We start from the raw sequence: 16,436 nt of genomic DNA on the forward strand, positions 1-16,436 counted from the left end.
CCATGAAAACAAACTATTTGGTAAATAATGAAGAATTCCAGAAAGGAAAACCAGCATACACATGGGGTCCCAGGTCCGATCTTGAGAACCATTGGCTTAGGTCCCCTAGGTCATCATCTGTCTGAATGGCCCCAAACACAGGGTGAAAATCCAAGCACCACAATAAACTAAAACAGAATACCCTGGTTGTCCACTCTTATAGAGAAGCTGCAGTAGATCCCATGCATTGTTCAATATCTTCAAGTATAGGCATGTCAGTCACCCCATTTCTGACACAATGTCGCCATCTAGTGGTTGGCTGAAGTGGACATAAGTAGTTATTTATTTGACCCACCAAAAAAACTAAATGAAGGACACGTGGCTATTATGTGACTAGGAGTACCTTGTTTACATGTGATCTACAGCTGAATGGTCACTGAAAAATGTCACAATAATTATAACCTTGCTCAGTGACAATGCTAGTGCCCCGCCTGTCTAAAAAGCTCCCATAAAATAATAAAGATCAGGGATGAGCCGTATGCAGACAGGAGAGTACAGTGGTCAGGATATAATCATTTATGACAGTGCTGCCATCTTATGGAGTATTTCAACAGTGCAGTGTTTGGACAGAAACTTCTGCAGGATTTGTACTGCACTGGGTATATACCACCTGCTAAAAAGTACAAAGAAATTCTCAGATGAGGCAACCAGTAAAATAATTACAATTGGCATTGTCAGTTTGTCAGACTGTCACTTTACATATTCTGATTTTATTGTACATGCATTAAATATGACTTCAATACAAAGGCTTTTCACTCTAGCCGTGTCAGCCACACCTCAGTAGTTTCTTATCATAATTCTTCAATCGATGGGACTGAAAATGTGGGTCTAGTCAAACAATTCATAAATTATGCAATGTGGTCAACGTATTTGCAAAAACACAGAGCAAAATGAGTGTACCTGCCAACAAATAAACACAGTGAGCTGGTTTACAGTCTTACAGTGTGAAATCCTGCCACTTTTTGAGTTTATTTTTTTGGAAATGCAGTTAGCCCTGTGGGTGACTCGATAAACTGACTTCTTTATTTAGAAAACGGCCATTTCGACTTCTCCTCTCAGAGTCCTCTGTGGTAGAACAGCTGTTGGTCTTCTGTGGCTGCCTGGAGCTTAGGCTCCAAGTAGACTTTTGGAATCTGCAGTAGAAAATGGCAGAATCAGACTCCTACTCCGCAATACGGCTGGGATCCAGGAACCACCGCAGGAATGGATAATCACAAAGTAAAAATCCGCCCCAGAATTTTGTGTCAATCACCTGGATTTGAAACATTCCTCAACCAGGAGGCTGAACTAATGAGTGAAACGAGCTGACTGACTTCATGGGTGGATGAAGCACATGGGTGGATGAAGCACATGGGTGGATGAAGCACATGGGTGGATGAAGCACATGGCAGGGCTTTTACTTTCTGACCCCTGGACCTTACACCATTGAACACAGCTTGATTCATTTCAAGATTTGGCAATGGAATAAGATCATTTCACCTCTCAAGCAAATGGTAACTTAAAACAAGGTAATATTTTCTGCTTGAGAAAAAAAAAAGATCTTAAGATCTTATTACAATAGTTAAACAATTATTCTATTATTCTATAATTCTTCTATTATTTTTTATTTTGATTTTGACCCCATTCAGTGTTTGACATCTCTAAAAAACCTTTTTTTCATCTTAATACTGTATGATTTAAAAAAAATAGTAAACATGCAATAAACATGATTTGTCCGGTACCAACTTTGCATGTGTTGTACGGGCTTATTTTGACCCTCATTTTTGTAACGGCAAAATGTCAGGAAATGTACAACCAATTTTATTTTTTATCTCAGATTTCTTTGTGGATGATTCTGGTGCCACTTTTCCATACAGGTGCCAAACATTCACTTCTTGTACCTCAGGCTCTAAAAATCTTCACAGATTTTTATGGATAAAAGGCTAGTTATTTTGGAAACAGTAAGAAGGCAAAATGTTTATTTTGCAATAATCTAGCATTTATTGAAACTGTCGGGGGTCAATTTGACCCCACACATAAACCCTTAGCATAAAAGGAGGGCTAAGACAGTGTAGCGGATATGCCGTACCAAACCCTTAGCATAACAGGAGTGTTAGGGCAGTGTAGGGGGTGTAACAGGAGTGTTAGGGCAGTGTTGGGGTGTAACAGGAGTGTTAGGGCAGTGTAGGGGGTATAACAGGAGTGTTAGGGCAGTGTAGGGGGTGTAACAGGAGTGTTAGGGCAGTGTAGGGGGTATAACAGGAGTGTTAGGGCAGTGTAGGGGTGTAACAGGAGTGTTAGGGCAGTGTAGGGGTGTCACAGGAGTGTTAGGGCAGTGTACGGGGGTATAACCGGAGTGTTAGGGCAGTGTAGGGGGTATAACAGTAGTGTTAGGACAGTGTAGGGGTGTAACAGGAGTGTTAGTGCAGTGTAGGGGGTATAACAGGGGTGTTAGGGCAGTGTAGGGGGTATAACAGTAGTGTTAGGACAGTGTAGGGGTGTAACAGGAGTGTTAGTGCAGTGTAGGGGGTATAACAGGGGTGTTAGGGCAGTGTAGGGGGTATAACAGGAGTGTTAGTGCAGTGTAGGGGGTATAACAGGAGTGTTAGGGCAGTGTAGGGGGTGTAACAGGAGTGTTAGGGCAGTGTAGGGGGTGTAACAGGAGTGTTAGGGCAGTGTAGGGGGTGTAACAGGAGTGTTAGGGCAGTGTAGGGGGTGTAACAGGGGTGTTAAGGTAGCGGGTGTACCGTACCGTACAGAGCTGGGGGAAGAGGCTGAAGGAGACGGGAATCATGACACTCAGGGCCAGGACGGCACTAAGGGCCTCGGGCGGTGCCATCAGCCACAGATTCCTCTGCTGGCTGACCCTGCGGCAGAGAGACGGTGATTGGCTTGGGTTATTCGCCCTGCGCTATTCAAGAAGGAACGATGTGCACACTGCAGTGCTCTGGCCATCATGTAGCATATAGTATCCAATATGTGCTCTTTATGTGGCATGCATGTATGTACATATTTTACTTAGGCCCGAACATAAATTACTTAAATTACTTACTTTTATAGATTTGTTCCCATCACTGTATAATTTAGCCATCTTACTTGCAAAGTAAAATGCACATAAAAAAGAAAAAAGAAAGAAGAAAGAAACCCCAGTCCTGTGTGCTAGGGGAAAGATAGACAGACAGAGACGGACAGGTAGACAGAGGGACGGACAGATGGAGACCGAAGCACAGACAGACAGACAGAGCCATACCTCCGCAGGACCCGGATAAACAGGCCGGGCAGGGCAGTAGTGGTGCCCATCAGAGCTGCCCTGGTCAGGGCAGTGTCAGCCACAGCCTGTCAAAGACAAACAACACTTTCAATAAACACAAGCATTGTGGGTATTCTGCACACCAAACACCAAAAATGTGGCCTTGTCCCTCTGGTAAGCTTTCAAATCAGACACTGATGTCACCAATGAACGGTGACCCAGTACAGAAAAAAAGACCTTGTTATTAACATATTGCAGTTTTTATACTGTACACTTTTTAACAATTAAAAGTGCATTACACACTAAAATACTATATTATAAATCATAAATTATTAAATCAGGAATGGAGGTTAGTAATATCTCATGTCAAACAAAAACCCCATGTCGCCCTTGAAAAAAACATCACTCAATTACGTGTGTGAATCTCCGTCTAACTTTTGAGTTTCAAAGTGCCAAAATGGCCGCTGCATTTCTTCTCACCTTGGAGCCGGCATTCTGTGAGATTCCAACACAGTTTCCGTGAGAATCGAATACCCGGACGCCATGCCTGGACTCGTCACCCCTCACAACCAGCACACTGAAAAAAGCGAGGAGGGCTGGAACAGAGGACATGATGGTGACTGAGGCGCCCGTGTCTCTGGCTGTTCTCTTGATGTCCTCAGGTCGACAACGGCCAATAACAAGTCAATCTCCAAAGGCAATCAAAAGCCGTGACTGAATATGATACTGAAAGCTTTCTTATACCTGCACTGAGGAAGTGTTTGAATACACCAAACTAATCAGAAACAGCTGAGAAGCCACCGGTGTAGTTCCCACACGGATCACCTGATATGGATGTAAATGCCCTCAGATTAGGTGACAGTCCGCACATCGCTTTCATTTCCAATCCAGTGGGCTGGAGTACAGAGCCAAAACAACAGACATGTCCTTGTCCGAATACTTACGGACGGCACTCTATGTAGGTACTCATGTACAGTATGTGAGTGTGTGCGCGTGTGTGTAACTCATGTATGTAGGAACAGCTTCTGCACACAGGGATTCGGGCTCTATCAGAAGGCTGTATTGTACAGTCATTAGCTGTAAGTGTGTAAAACAAGCAGAGAGCTGAACTGAGCACTTCGATGTGTGTACTTAAAACCTTCTACGTTCTCCTTTCTAGTGTACTGACCTGTGAGTGTAACCTATAAAGGTGTGTGCTACAGGTGACACCTACCTGCCAGTGGAGCAGGCAACACTGTTCTACAGAACATCTGGACAGGTCTGGTTTTTAGGCCGTAGTGCGTCATCACAATCTGAGGAATCGCCTAAAAGTAAAAATGGACAAATATCAACCGCAATGCTTATTCTGCATATCCAGGCTATGAAATCTCACTTCTCATACAAAAGCTGAAGGTTTTATTCACAAAGCACTCACCCCAGTGCTTGTCGTATATTATTCACAAAGCACTCACCCCAGTGCATGTTGTATATTATTCTCAAAGCGCACTCAGTGCATGTTGCATATTATTCTCAAAGTGCACTCAGTGCATGTTGTATATTATTCTCAAAGCGCACTCAGTGCATGTTGCATATTATTCTCAAACCGCACTCAGTGCATGTTGTATATTATTCTCAAAGTGCACTCAGTGCATGTTGTATATTATTCAAAAAGTGCACTCAGTGCATGTTGTATATTATTCTCAAAGCGCACTCAGTGCATGTTGTATATTATTCAAAAAGTGCACTCAGTGCATGTCGTATATTATTCTCAAAGTGCACTCAGTGCATGTCGTATATTATTCTCAAAGTGCACTCAGTGCATGTCGTATATTGTTCTCAAAGCGCACTCAGTGCATGTTGTATATTATTCTCAAAGCGCACTCAGTACATGTTGTATATTATTCTCAAAGCGCACTCAGTGCATGTTGTATATTATTCTCAAAGCGCACTCAGTGCATGTTGTATATTATTCTCAAAGCGCACTCAGTGCATGTCGTATATTATTCTCAAAGCGCACTCAGTGCATCCATCCATCCATCCATTATCTGAACCCGCTTATCCTGAACAGGGTCGCAGGGGGGCTGGAGCCTATCCCAGCATACATTGGGTGAAAGGCAGGAATACACCCTGGACAGGTCGCCAGTCCATCGCAGGGCACACACACCATTCACTCACACACTCATACCTACGGGCAATTTAGACTCTCCAATCAGCCTAACGTGCATGTCTTTGGACTGTGGGAGGAAACCGGAGTACCCGGAGGAAACCCACGCAGACACGGTGAGAACATGCAAACTCCGCACAGAGAGGCCAAGGCTGACGGGGATTCGAACCCAAGACCTCCTTGCTGTGAGGCGGCAGTGCTACCCACTGCACCATCCGTGCCGCCGCACTCAGTACATGTTGTATATTATTCTCAAAGCGCACTCAGTACATGTTGTATATTATTCTCAAAGCGCACTCAGTGCATGTTGTATATTATTCCCAAAGCGCACTCAGTGCTTGTCGTATATTGTTCTCAAAGCGCACTCAGTACATGTTGTATATTACTCTCAAAGCGCACTCAGTGCATGTTGTATATTATTCTCAAAGCGCACTCAGTACATGTTGTATATTACTCTCAAAGCGCACTCAGTGCATGTTGTATATTACTCTCAAAGCGCACTCAGTGCATGTCGTATATTATTCTCAAAGCGCACTCAGTGCATGTTGTATATTATTCTCAAAGCACACTCAGTGCATGTTGTATATTATTCTCAAAGCACACTCAGTGCATGTTGTATATTATTCTCAAAGCGCACTCAGTACATGTTGTATATTACTCTCAAAGCGCACTCAGTGCATGTTGTATATTATTCTCAAAGCGCACTCAGTACATGTTGTATATTACTCTCAAAGCGCACTCACCCCCGCGCATGTCGTAAGCGCGACTGTTCCGGCCATCAAAGCCTTTCGTTCCCGTGTCATCTTTTCCTAACGGGAACGAGAGGAGGGATGACTTGTAGTTTACTGTTCACAATGAACACTCAAAATGGCCTGTCAGGTCTGTGCTCTAAATTTAATTTAATTAACCCTTCAAAGCCGCTAGTTTAAAGATGTGCACTATTACCAGGTTTCCATAAGTAGTATTGAATTGGTTAGCAAACAATTGGTTGAAGCAATCCAGGTCTGCATCAACACTGACATTCTGAGGTTACCAGTTTAACATTGTATTTCTATCACAATTAATGTTTGCATGCATATCCAAGTATACTTGCATAATAAAAAAAGCAAGCTCTTTGGACAAAACACTTATAATGAAGAAGACTTGGTTTTACCTTGCTGCCAGTGGCATTTCTGTTGCAGTAATTAAATCCAGCAGTGTAACACTGCAATGGAAACTAAACAGAGAAACATTGCTCAGCCTCTCTCAGAGAAAACACAGAAATGTTAAACAGATCGACCAAAATCACGCAAAGCACCAACCTGCGAGAGTAAAGCAAGCTTTACCCCTTTGAGTGGCAGTAAGCTGGCCAAGACCTGGAAGTAAACAAGACAGAAATCAATCAGAAATATTTTAATGCCGGCAAGTACAAGATAACAATGAAAATTATGAATGCTATCATTTTCAATGCTGTTTCAATTTGTTTTAAAGTTATTTTGCTTTTAACACCTTAATAAAAAATATATTCAATACTTTACAAATGTTATGATTCTACGAAAAGGAACATTTCCCACAATCAGTGTTCTCCGGTCAAATTGATTACTGCATTGTTTAAAGTGTGCAATAGGTCTTGGAAATGATTGACAGATGAAAAGAGAAGTCTCCATCTTTCACCTCAAAGCCAGGTTTTGTTGCGTCTTGTCCAATGACAAGTACAACCGATTAAATGAAATAAAACTATCTGTTCACATAAATTACAGTAAATAAATTAAAGTACAGTGTTTCTTTAAAAAAATAATAAAAAATAAAAAAATAAAGGGGTTTCTGATTTTCCCCTTTTTCTCCAAATTTGGTTGCCAATTATACCCCATCTATTCCAATTACCCATATTATCTAGGGAACACCGCATACATACGACCACATCCTCCGGCAGCACGAATGGATCTACAAGTCTTCTCCAAGCCGCGTCGTCTCTAGTCGCGACTGCGACCCTCGGAGCAGCGAGCAATTTATACTGCCAATTAAACTCAGCCTTCGGCAGAGAATCGAACCCTCCGTGTGCAACTGAAAGGTTCGCTGCATCTTAGCCTGTTGTGTCACCGCGGCTCCTCCCCAACTACACAACCATGCTCATGATTTCCTGACGTTTTCTACTCACCAGGGGTATAGCAACAGGAAAGAATGCTGAGAATACACCAAAAGGGATGGTTAGAATTGTCATACTTATTTGCAGTTACATCTTAAGATTTTGACTTCTTCATGAAGATAAGATATGATGTTTCATGATGTAGCTAACATTTATCTACTAAATGTTCCTGTTTATAAATTTGGGAGGTACACATAAATCACTGAGCACTTTATTAGATGCATAGCGGCAGTTGTTAATGCACAAAAGCATGCAGACATGGTCAAGAGGTTCAGCTGTTTTTCAGACCAAATGAATGGGGAAGAAATGTGATCTAAGTGACATTGACTGTGGAATGAATGTCGGTGCCAGACAGGGTGGTTATAATATCTCAGAAACTGCTTATCTCCTGGGATTTTCACACAGAACAGTCTCTAGAGTTTGCAGAGAATGGTGTGAAAAACAAAAAAACATCCAGTGAGCAGCAGTTCTGCGGGCAAAAATGCATTGTTAATGAGAGAGGTCAGTGGAGAAGGGCCAGACTGGCCAAAGCTGACAGGAAGGTGACAGAAAGGCAAATAACTACACACTATAACAGTTGTATGCAGAAGAGCATCTCTAAACACACAACGCATCAAATTTCTTAAGTGGATAGGCTACAGCAGACCAATAAGTCTAAAAACTAAGTCTCATAAATACCTAATAAAGTGCTCACTGAGTATATAACTAGGGGCTTACAGAACACTTCACTTAAAAAATTGATGTCACAGGGTGTTAAATAATTTCATTCATTGCTATGCATTGTTATTTTGTGACCACCAGGGTGGGTGTGTGTGTCTGTGTGTGTGTGCCTCAGGCAACTTGGTTTCAGTTAAAAACATATTGACCAATGGAAATTGACAGATCAGAACATTTAATATCGTTCTTCCACATCTATTTTCTCTTTACGTAACAGGACAAGATACAAACATCTTGTTACTTTTCGCACAAATATAAGCCAGAGCATGGAGATTTTCTCTTTTCCTTACCTGAAGGCCGGAATATCGTTGGAAGAATGGCACCGGTGTCGGAGTGAACAGACGACTAAAATTTAAATAATGTGTAAATGTTACCATTAATTTTCAGATATAGCACCTCCAAATTAAACATTACTGTACCATGTACCAGTTACCTAAAAGAAAATGGCTATTTTCAATCAACGGTTAGTCAGACGTTATCTACGGAACTGCTAACATGTCGTACAAAGTTCTCTTGAATGCTTGCTTCAAATAAGTGTGGTCCTGTTCTAACTTACATGAAACATGACAGCAATGTTATTACACAGGGTGTGCATCAAAATCAAATGACAAGAAGCAATGTGAATACTAAATAAAACAAACTCGACTAAAAAGTAAGTTTGAGAGAAAGTAATAATAATCATTGAACTAGCTGTGAAAGTGCCCCAAATCATGTGTGGGTAATGGACCAATCAGGCACACAACCTACCAGGCTCAGCCTCCATGCATCATCTAGCTGAAAAATAGAACATGTAAATTGTAAATCCAGAAATCACACATTAAAAATGTACCAAAGATGCATCAAATATTTGTCCTGTCATGTACACTAACTTACCTCTCTCTTCTGATCTTCTGTACTTCTGAGCAGAGAACGTGCTTTCTGAATTTCAGCCTGCTCGAGAGAGAACATATGCCTCCTTCATTAAACCTGGGATTGAGAATTAATAAAGTCCCAAACTGAGGCTCTACTTTGGGCATTCCGGTTTCCTTTTTCAGAACAGCACACAGAAATACACAACACGCGTCACACACTCACATCAGAGGTGAGGAAGTAGACTGGATCAAGAATGTCCATCCAGAGGCAAAGTCTGTCCAGGAAAGACTGGAAGAAAGGAATGATATACTCACAATGAGCACTCTATTAGGTAGACCTGTATACCAGCTGGTTAACGCAAATATCTAATCAGCCAATCATATGCAAGCAACTCAGTACATAGAAACATGCAGAAATGGTCAAAAAAATTCCTTGCAAATGAGAGAGGTCAGAGGAGAACAGCCAGGCAGGTTCAAACTGACAGGAAGGTGACAGTAACTCAAACAACCACGTGCTACAGTAGTGGTATGCAGAATTGCATCTCTGAACAGACAGCACATCGAACCTTGGGTGGGCTTCAGCAGCAGAATATATCTAAAAATAAATCTAATAAATACCTAATAAAGTGGTCAGTGAGTGTATACAAGTGGTGCCTAACCTCAGACCAGGTCCCTGGTTTTCATTACAAACACAGTTGCAATCCCAGAATTTTAACAAGCTGTACATTTTTCATAATTAGGCGCTTTTCCTGTTAAAACTATATTGAAAACAATTAAAGACAGTGGTGAATCAATAGGCCCTTCATTAGGTTGTTCAACATGTGCTCCTTCTTAATTGTTTGCCTATTGATTCACCTCATTTTTCATTTTGGTCAGTTAAATCATTTCAATATTTTATGCAATCGTTTTCAATATAACACAGTAAGCACAACGTGAACACTCATTCTATTGTGGCATGCATAGCTCTTGTCTGCCACAATGCGGCTTGGGAGCGTAAATAACCCCTCTAAACACGAAAAGCACCCAGTCAATAAAAATAAACAGTTCGTTAAAATTATGGGAGTGCAATTGTGATTAGAACGAAAACCAGCATACACAGGGATTCCCAATGACTGAGGTTGGGAACCGCTTAAAAATGTATTCTTGGCACAGTTTTTTTTCACAAACAACAGTAACAACATGCAACAGTAGCTTTAGTAACAAGTTAGTTAAGTAAAATGTTCAAATAGTTACATTCAAATCGCCGAACGCAGACTAGCAAGCTACCTAATCAATTAGCTTTCTGGCTGCTATAACTAGCTTATCTTAAATGTGCGTAGGCTTCATACCTGTCCCTCGCTTTTCCAGAATTGCAAGTTAATATCCATTTCGTTTGCACGTCGGCGTGGGTAACAGGAATAATTCATTCAACGTAAAAGCACAGGCTTCCATTCAAGGTGACACTCGAGAGTTGACAACATAAAGCGCGCATCATGCAAAGGAGGAAATCCAGGTTCACGAGAATGTCATAGGCTGCTGAAGGATTTGACCCTAGAATATGTATCCAATCAAAAGAAAGTCACAGATCTGGACCTGCAATAGACCCGCAAAACGTCTTTACTGACTTGTCAATATCGTTCGCCTGGCCTAGGTTAGGCGATCCACATACATTACGTATCTGTTACTTTCATTGCGAAGCGAATACAAATCTCTTCTGCGCTGCACTGACCACGTGAAAACAGCACCTTTCGTAAATCCAAGATGGCAGCCACCCTAGGAAGACTTCTCAGAACTTCGGCAAGTCTATTTGTTGCCTTGCTTATTATTTCAGCCGCGATTTTCCTGGTGTAATTAATTATACCGATGCACATTATTCTTTCTCGTAGTGTATGCTTTAGATCTTCAGAATTCCATCAAGCCAGCAAGTGTTTGTGCTTCACCTTCACAACCTGTATCTACGCAGTTAGCTGGCTACGTCAAAAACGAACACATGACAGCTTTGCTTGCGAAATGTATCTATAGCTATGTTAGTTTGAGATAATTTAATTCGATATTGTTATTACCAAAACGTTGGTATTGTCACATATCTTTAATTCCCTTGGAGGTCTACACTTTTTACTCCGTTGTGATTATGATGTCACAAAAATCCCGCTTAAGTTATCACACGATCACAAACAAATGTTACTATGCTGGTCCTTAATTTATAAGCATAACTTCTCTCCGCACAAGTATTTTATATGGAATAATAAAGACATAACATTCAAAAACAAAACACTGTTTAATAAGAGTTGGTTTGACAGAGGTATTTTACTTGTTAGTCAATTGTTCAACAATGAAGGTGAATTATTTACTTATAAAGAATTTCTTTCTGAATATGTGTTTCCTGTAACCCCACGAAATGCTGTTATATTCGATGCAATTCCAAGCGGTATCAGAATACTATTATCATCTGCTCCAAAAGGAAAAGATTGCATCATTCCTCTGTTGGGTAATGAAAATCTATTTATTGATGCAGGCTGTCCTCTAATTAGTGACAAAGCTAATAACCAATGTATTAGGAACTTAATACAAAGGGATATTGTCTCATCTCCCCCGGCAGTTGTTATGGTTATATATGTTGTATATGCATTATTTAAAAAAAAAGCAAAGTCAAGAAGCAGGAGCCGTCTTTATTAATAAAGTAGCCTATGCTGGGGGTAAGAAAAAAAATAAACTAAAAACGTTGGTATTGTTGCCATTGGTGTTGACTGTGATGAAGCAGTCTTTGCACGAACGTTACGCGCTTTGTGATCAGTCTCCATATTACGGTAACGCTGTTACTTCGCTAATATAGGGTTGCCACTGTTCAAAGTTCAAAATCCCGAGATAAAGCGATGTCGTCTGAGGGGACTGAGATAATTTAATAAAATACCAGTGGCAATTACTACCCTTTAATAAAAAAATGAAATGATAAAATGAAGACATTGTCAGCAACTGAGGAACACAATAGCTAATGAATCTGTAAAATACCTCCGTTTATCCCCCCCCCCCCCCCCCCCAGGTCTCTGCAGCTGGACTTCGGTCTGGTCCTCCGGCTGCAGTGTCAGCCAGCCGGTCATCTAGAATTCTGAGCTTTTCTCCTGCCCACAAAGCCTGCTTCAGCACAGGTATGTCAGTGTGTCTGACCGTGCTTAGCAAGCGAGTAACCAGAAACACACTGTGTGTTTAGCAAGCGAGTAACCAGATGCAAGTATACATTTGTTTTGTATACATATATACTTGTATATATATATATATACAAAACAAATATGTGTCTGCAGATAGGATGTGTATACCTGTGTGTGTGTGTCTGCAGGTAGGATGTATATACCTGTCTGTGTGTGTCTGCAGGGAGGGAGTGTATACCTGTCTGTGTGTGTCTGCAGGTAGGATGTGTATACCTGTGTGTGTCTCCAGGGAGGGAGTGTATACCTGTCTGTGTTTGCAGGGAGGAAGTGTATACCCCCTGTGTGTGTCTGCAGGTATGGAGTGTATACCTGTGTGTGTCTGCAGGTAGGATGTGTATACCTGTGTGTGTCTGCAAGTAGGATGTGTATACCTGTGTGTGTGTGTGTCTGCAGGTAGGATGTGTATACCTGTGTGTGTGTATCTGCAGGTAGGATGTGTATACCTGTGTGTGTGTGTGTCTGCAGGTAGGATGTGTATACCTGTGTGTGTGTATCTGCAGGTAGGATGAGTATACCTGTGTGTGTGTGTCTGCAGGTAGTGCACGCTGGACCCCAGTGGTCACTCAGCACGCACCACATTTCCAGGGCACTGCTGTCCACCACGGGGAGTTCAAGGAGATCAGTCTGGATGACTACAAGGGCAAATACCTGGTGCTCTTCTTCTACCCTCTGGATTTGTGAGTGTTGGTTATACATTGATTGCCTTTTTATAAAATTATACATCTTGTATATCGGTGAATACAATGAAAATGTGATTATGATTGGCACATGTAGATTAATCATTTTAAATATCCTTATTTATTTGACAGTTTCACTGATTGAAGGGTTGTTGTATCTGAAGCCTGGGGTCATTTGGGAACTTGTCAGTAAAGTGGGTGTGATCAGGCATTCCAGCTGGTTTCTGGGTAACTTGCTTTATCAGGCCAGTACACGTGTCTTTGTGGCCTGTAATAAACCGCTGAAAATTCACATCATGCCAGCCGTTTATTGAGTTAGTTTGCGACTGATTGCTGGAAAATGTAAATAAAGAGAGCAGCAAGAATTGGAAGTATTTTCTTTGTAATTCTAGTGGACAGAATAGCTTAGCTGAGCATAGGGCCAGTAGAAACCCTTGGATGTTGAACTAGTTGAATCCCCTGTTCTTACCATAGAGTGTTGTGACAGAATTTCTCCGCAGAGTGGAGTTGAGCTGTTGACTCCATTCATCTGTAGAATGGAGACTCAATTTCTCTGTAAAGTGGAGTTGAGCTGTTGACTCCATTTATCTGTAGAATGGAGACTCAATTTCTCTGTAAAGTGGAGTTGAGCTGTTGACTGTCTCTGTAGAGTGGAGCTGAGCTGTTGACTCTCTCTGTAGAGTGGAGTTGAGCTGTTGATTCTCTAGAGTGGAGTTGAGCTGTTGACTGTCTCTGTAGAGTGGAGTTGAGCTGTTGACTGTCTCTGTAGAGTGGAGTTGAGCTGTTGACTGTCTCTGTAGAGTGGAGTTGAGCTGTTGACTGTCTCTGTAGAGTGGAGTTCAGCTGTTGATTCTCTCTGTGGAGTGGAGTTGAGCTCTTGACTGTCTCTGTAGAGTGGAGCTGAGCTGTTGAAAGCAGGTATTGATGTCATGTCCTCCTTCCCCAGCACCTTCGTCTGCCCGACTGAAATCATCGCCTTCAGCGACAAGGCCAGCGAGTTCCACGATGTGAACTGTGAGGTGGTGGGCGTGTCTGTGGACTCTCACTTCACCCACCTGGCGTGGATCAACACTCCCCGGAAGGTGGGCTGGCTGCCCGGCAGTGTGCTCTCTGTGGGACGGGCTCTGTGGGACAGTCTCTTGGGCCATGGCCAGCTAACCTCCTATTGCTTATGGCTTTACATCATGACTGTGTAAAAAAGCCCAACGACATTCCACAGCTTGTCCCGACTCCCAAAGATGCATTGAAATTTCAGTTAAATAGTTTTTTAGATTCATCATTAAATCTTTGTACATTGCGTGTGTGTGTCCACTTCAGTGTGCCAGTGTTGGCACTGAGGTGGGTGTACAGTGGATTAGCAGTTAGCTGTGTTACTATGAGCGTTGCCTTTAAGCTGAATTGATAATTAGCAGTAGTAGCACTGGAAGAATGTGCAGATGGTAGGATTGCTGGTTAATGGGACCAGCAGAAGCAGAGCTGATAGTCGTTTACCTCTGTTCCTCCTGGTCATTTTTGTTTTCCAGAACGGGGGGCTGGGCAAGCTCAACATCCCCCTGCTAGCCGACCTCAACAAGCAGGTGTCCCGGGATTACGGAGTCCTTCTGGAGGGGCCAGGTATCGCACTGAGGTAATGAGCGTCTGGATTTCAGCTCAAACTCAAAGTGGGTTCGATCCCCGGTGTAGCCACGATAAGATTCACACAGCTGTTGGGCCTTTGAGCAAGGCCCTTAACACATTCCAGCGTGATTAGATTGCTTAGTCTAATCATCGCCTTGGATAAAGGTGTCAGCCAAATAACATGAAGTGTAATTATCACTAATATCTTTTTTAAATTGCCTGCTCACTTTCTTCTTGCTTGGCTGTAAAGCGCTCTGAGATGTGCCACCGCAAATGGGAAGCGCTATATAAATTGAATTTATTATTACTATTGTTAGTCGACTTGGTGATTACATAGCGACTAGTGGCCTGGCGGTGGCCATCCGAGCTGACCAGGCCTGCGCCCACGCTCTCCCCAGGGGCCTGTTCCTCATCGACCCCAGCGGAGTGGTGAAGCACATGAGCGTGAACGACCTGCCCGTGGGCCGCAGTGTGGACGAGACGCTGAGGCTGGTCAAGGCCTTCCAGTTCGTGGAGACGCACGGGGAGGTGTGTCCTGCCAGCTGGACCCCCGACTCGCCCACGGTAAGCTCACCCCAACCACCGGCACAGAGCCAATCACTCTGCTTCTGCTGTAACCGATGGAATAATCAGCCAATCACACGGCTTCTACTTTAAACGGTTGAATAATCAGCCGACCCATCTGAGAAAATAAGTAGGAAGTAATTCAGCCATGTCTTGATGACCTTTGGACCACATCCCATAAGTCAGTGGTCTCAAACTCGTTGTCACAGAGGACCGTGTGTGTGCTAATTTTCATTCCAACCAATTAATGCGGCCTTAATAGATTCCAATTCCTCATTCAGCCATATGGATTTAACTGCATTGAAGCAGAGTATAAGCTGCACTTTGTACTTTATACACATTATGTGCAAACCTACAGCCCCAATTCAGAAAGAGATAATGTTTACCCTCTCTTTGAAAATTATTAAAATTGATATAAAATATTTAGGAGACTTTGCGCTGTGTGGTTTTCACTTAAACGAGTGGCTCTGAGGATTTGCAGGGAGAAATAATGATGTAATGTTAAGTATTGCCCATAATGCTTTTGTGCCAGGCTGGCTTTGATGTCACATGTTCACCATGAACTGAGCTAATTTTGCAGCAGTATGGGCTCCTTGTATTGTCAGTAGGAGATGTTTACATGTTTTCATCCATCTTCCAGATTAAGCCAACGCCAGAAGGATCGAAGGAGTACTTTGAGACGGTGAACTAGAACTTTGGGTTTTCTTCTTTGAACCTCAAGAACAGCTGGACGCATTGAAGCACCACTTAGTGCACCATTTTATTGCTCAATGAAGACCTGAAGAAACTGATATAATAATACTATTATTTTCTGTCAGAGCACTTAATTGTATTTGATGCAAAATAAAAATCTCTTATGTTGACTAATAGATGGCCAAGTCTTTTTCTCCCCCTGAACTCATCCTGTAAAGTAGATTTTCAATGTTGATGTGAACTACAGTCTATATTGAATCCTGACTGATCGGTGCAGTCAGGCCTACAGCCCCTCGGAACGTGATTGGCTGTTCTCGGGAAGGCGGGGTTTTCTCAGCTGTGTCATCCCTCTGCCGCTTCTTCAAGGCAATACCCGCACAGCTCCGCAAGTCCCGCGTCGCCCACGATATGTCCTCGTTTGCACCCTCTCAGCTGATTGGCTGTTGGTGCGGTGGTGGGGACGTGAGCCTGCTAATCTGATAGGGTACTCAGAATTGGGAGGAGAAAATAAAAGGTTTTTCGAGCACAAAGCAGCTCTGTAGTTGGTCCTGCACTGAACAGAGGATGCCTGTGTAGATCACAGCAGGGCTGAACAG

The 16,436-nt window shown here is 42.5% G+C and overlaps 2 protein-coding genes across 3 annotated transcripts; one reads left to right on the forward strand and one right to left on the reverse strand.

The window, feature by feature from the left end:
• Positions 1–717: 717 nt before the first annotated feature.
• Positions 718–10,609, reverse strand: sfxn4 (sideroflexin 4). Of its 2 annotated transcripts, none has more exons than XM_061227920.1 (14): positions 10,433–10,609; positions 9,328–9,393; positions 9,127–9,183; positions 9,001–9,027; positions 8,544–8,598; positions 7,549–7,574; positions 6,713–6,766; positions 6,565–6,627; positions 6,155–6,220; positions 4,482–4,572; positions 3,749–3,864; positions 3,269–3,354; positions 2,771–2,885; positions 718–1,172 (listed from the first exon to the last, which is right to left on the reverse strand). In XM_061227920.1, exons 1-14 carry the CDS (start codon positions 10,508–10,510, stop codon positions 1,095–1,097), a joined length of 978 nt encoding a protein of 325 aa, XP_061083904.1. In that variant the 5' UTR covers positions 10,511–10,609; the 3' UTR covers positions 718–1,094. The 2 variants fall into 2 exon arrangements, with proteins under 2 accessions (XP_061083904.1, XP_061083905.1); XM_061227921.1 differs by lacking the exon at positions 10,433–10,609 and adding an exon at positions 10,338–10,426.
• Positions 10,610–10,761: 152 nt separating this feature from the next.
• Positions 10,762–16,014, forward strand: prdx3 (peroxiredoxin 3). The gene is made up of 7 exons (XM_061227922.1): positions 10,762–10,880; positions 12,124–12,229; positions 12,825–12,966; positions 13,913–14,048; positions 14,490–14,593; positions 14,982–15,147; positions 15,788–16,014. Exons 1-7 carry the CDS (start codon positions 10,845–10,847, stop codon positions 15,836–15,838), a joined length of 741 nt encoding a protein of 246 aa, XP_061083906.1. The 5' UTR covers positions 10,762–10,844; the 3' UTR covers positions 15,839–16,014.
• The last annotated feature ends 422 nt before the right edge of the window (positions 16,015–16,436 follow it).

Source organism: Conger conger, chromosome 18, assembly GCF_963514075.1.
Source record: "Conger conger chromosome 18, fConCon1.1, whole genome shotgun sequence".
Taxonomy (NCBI): Eukaryota; Metazoa; Chordata; class Actinopteri; order Anguilliformes; family Congridae; genus Conger; species Conger conger.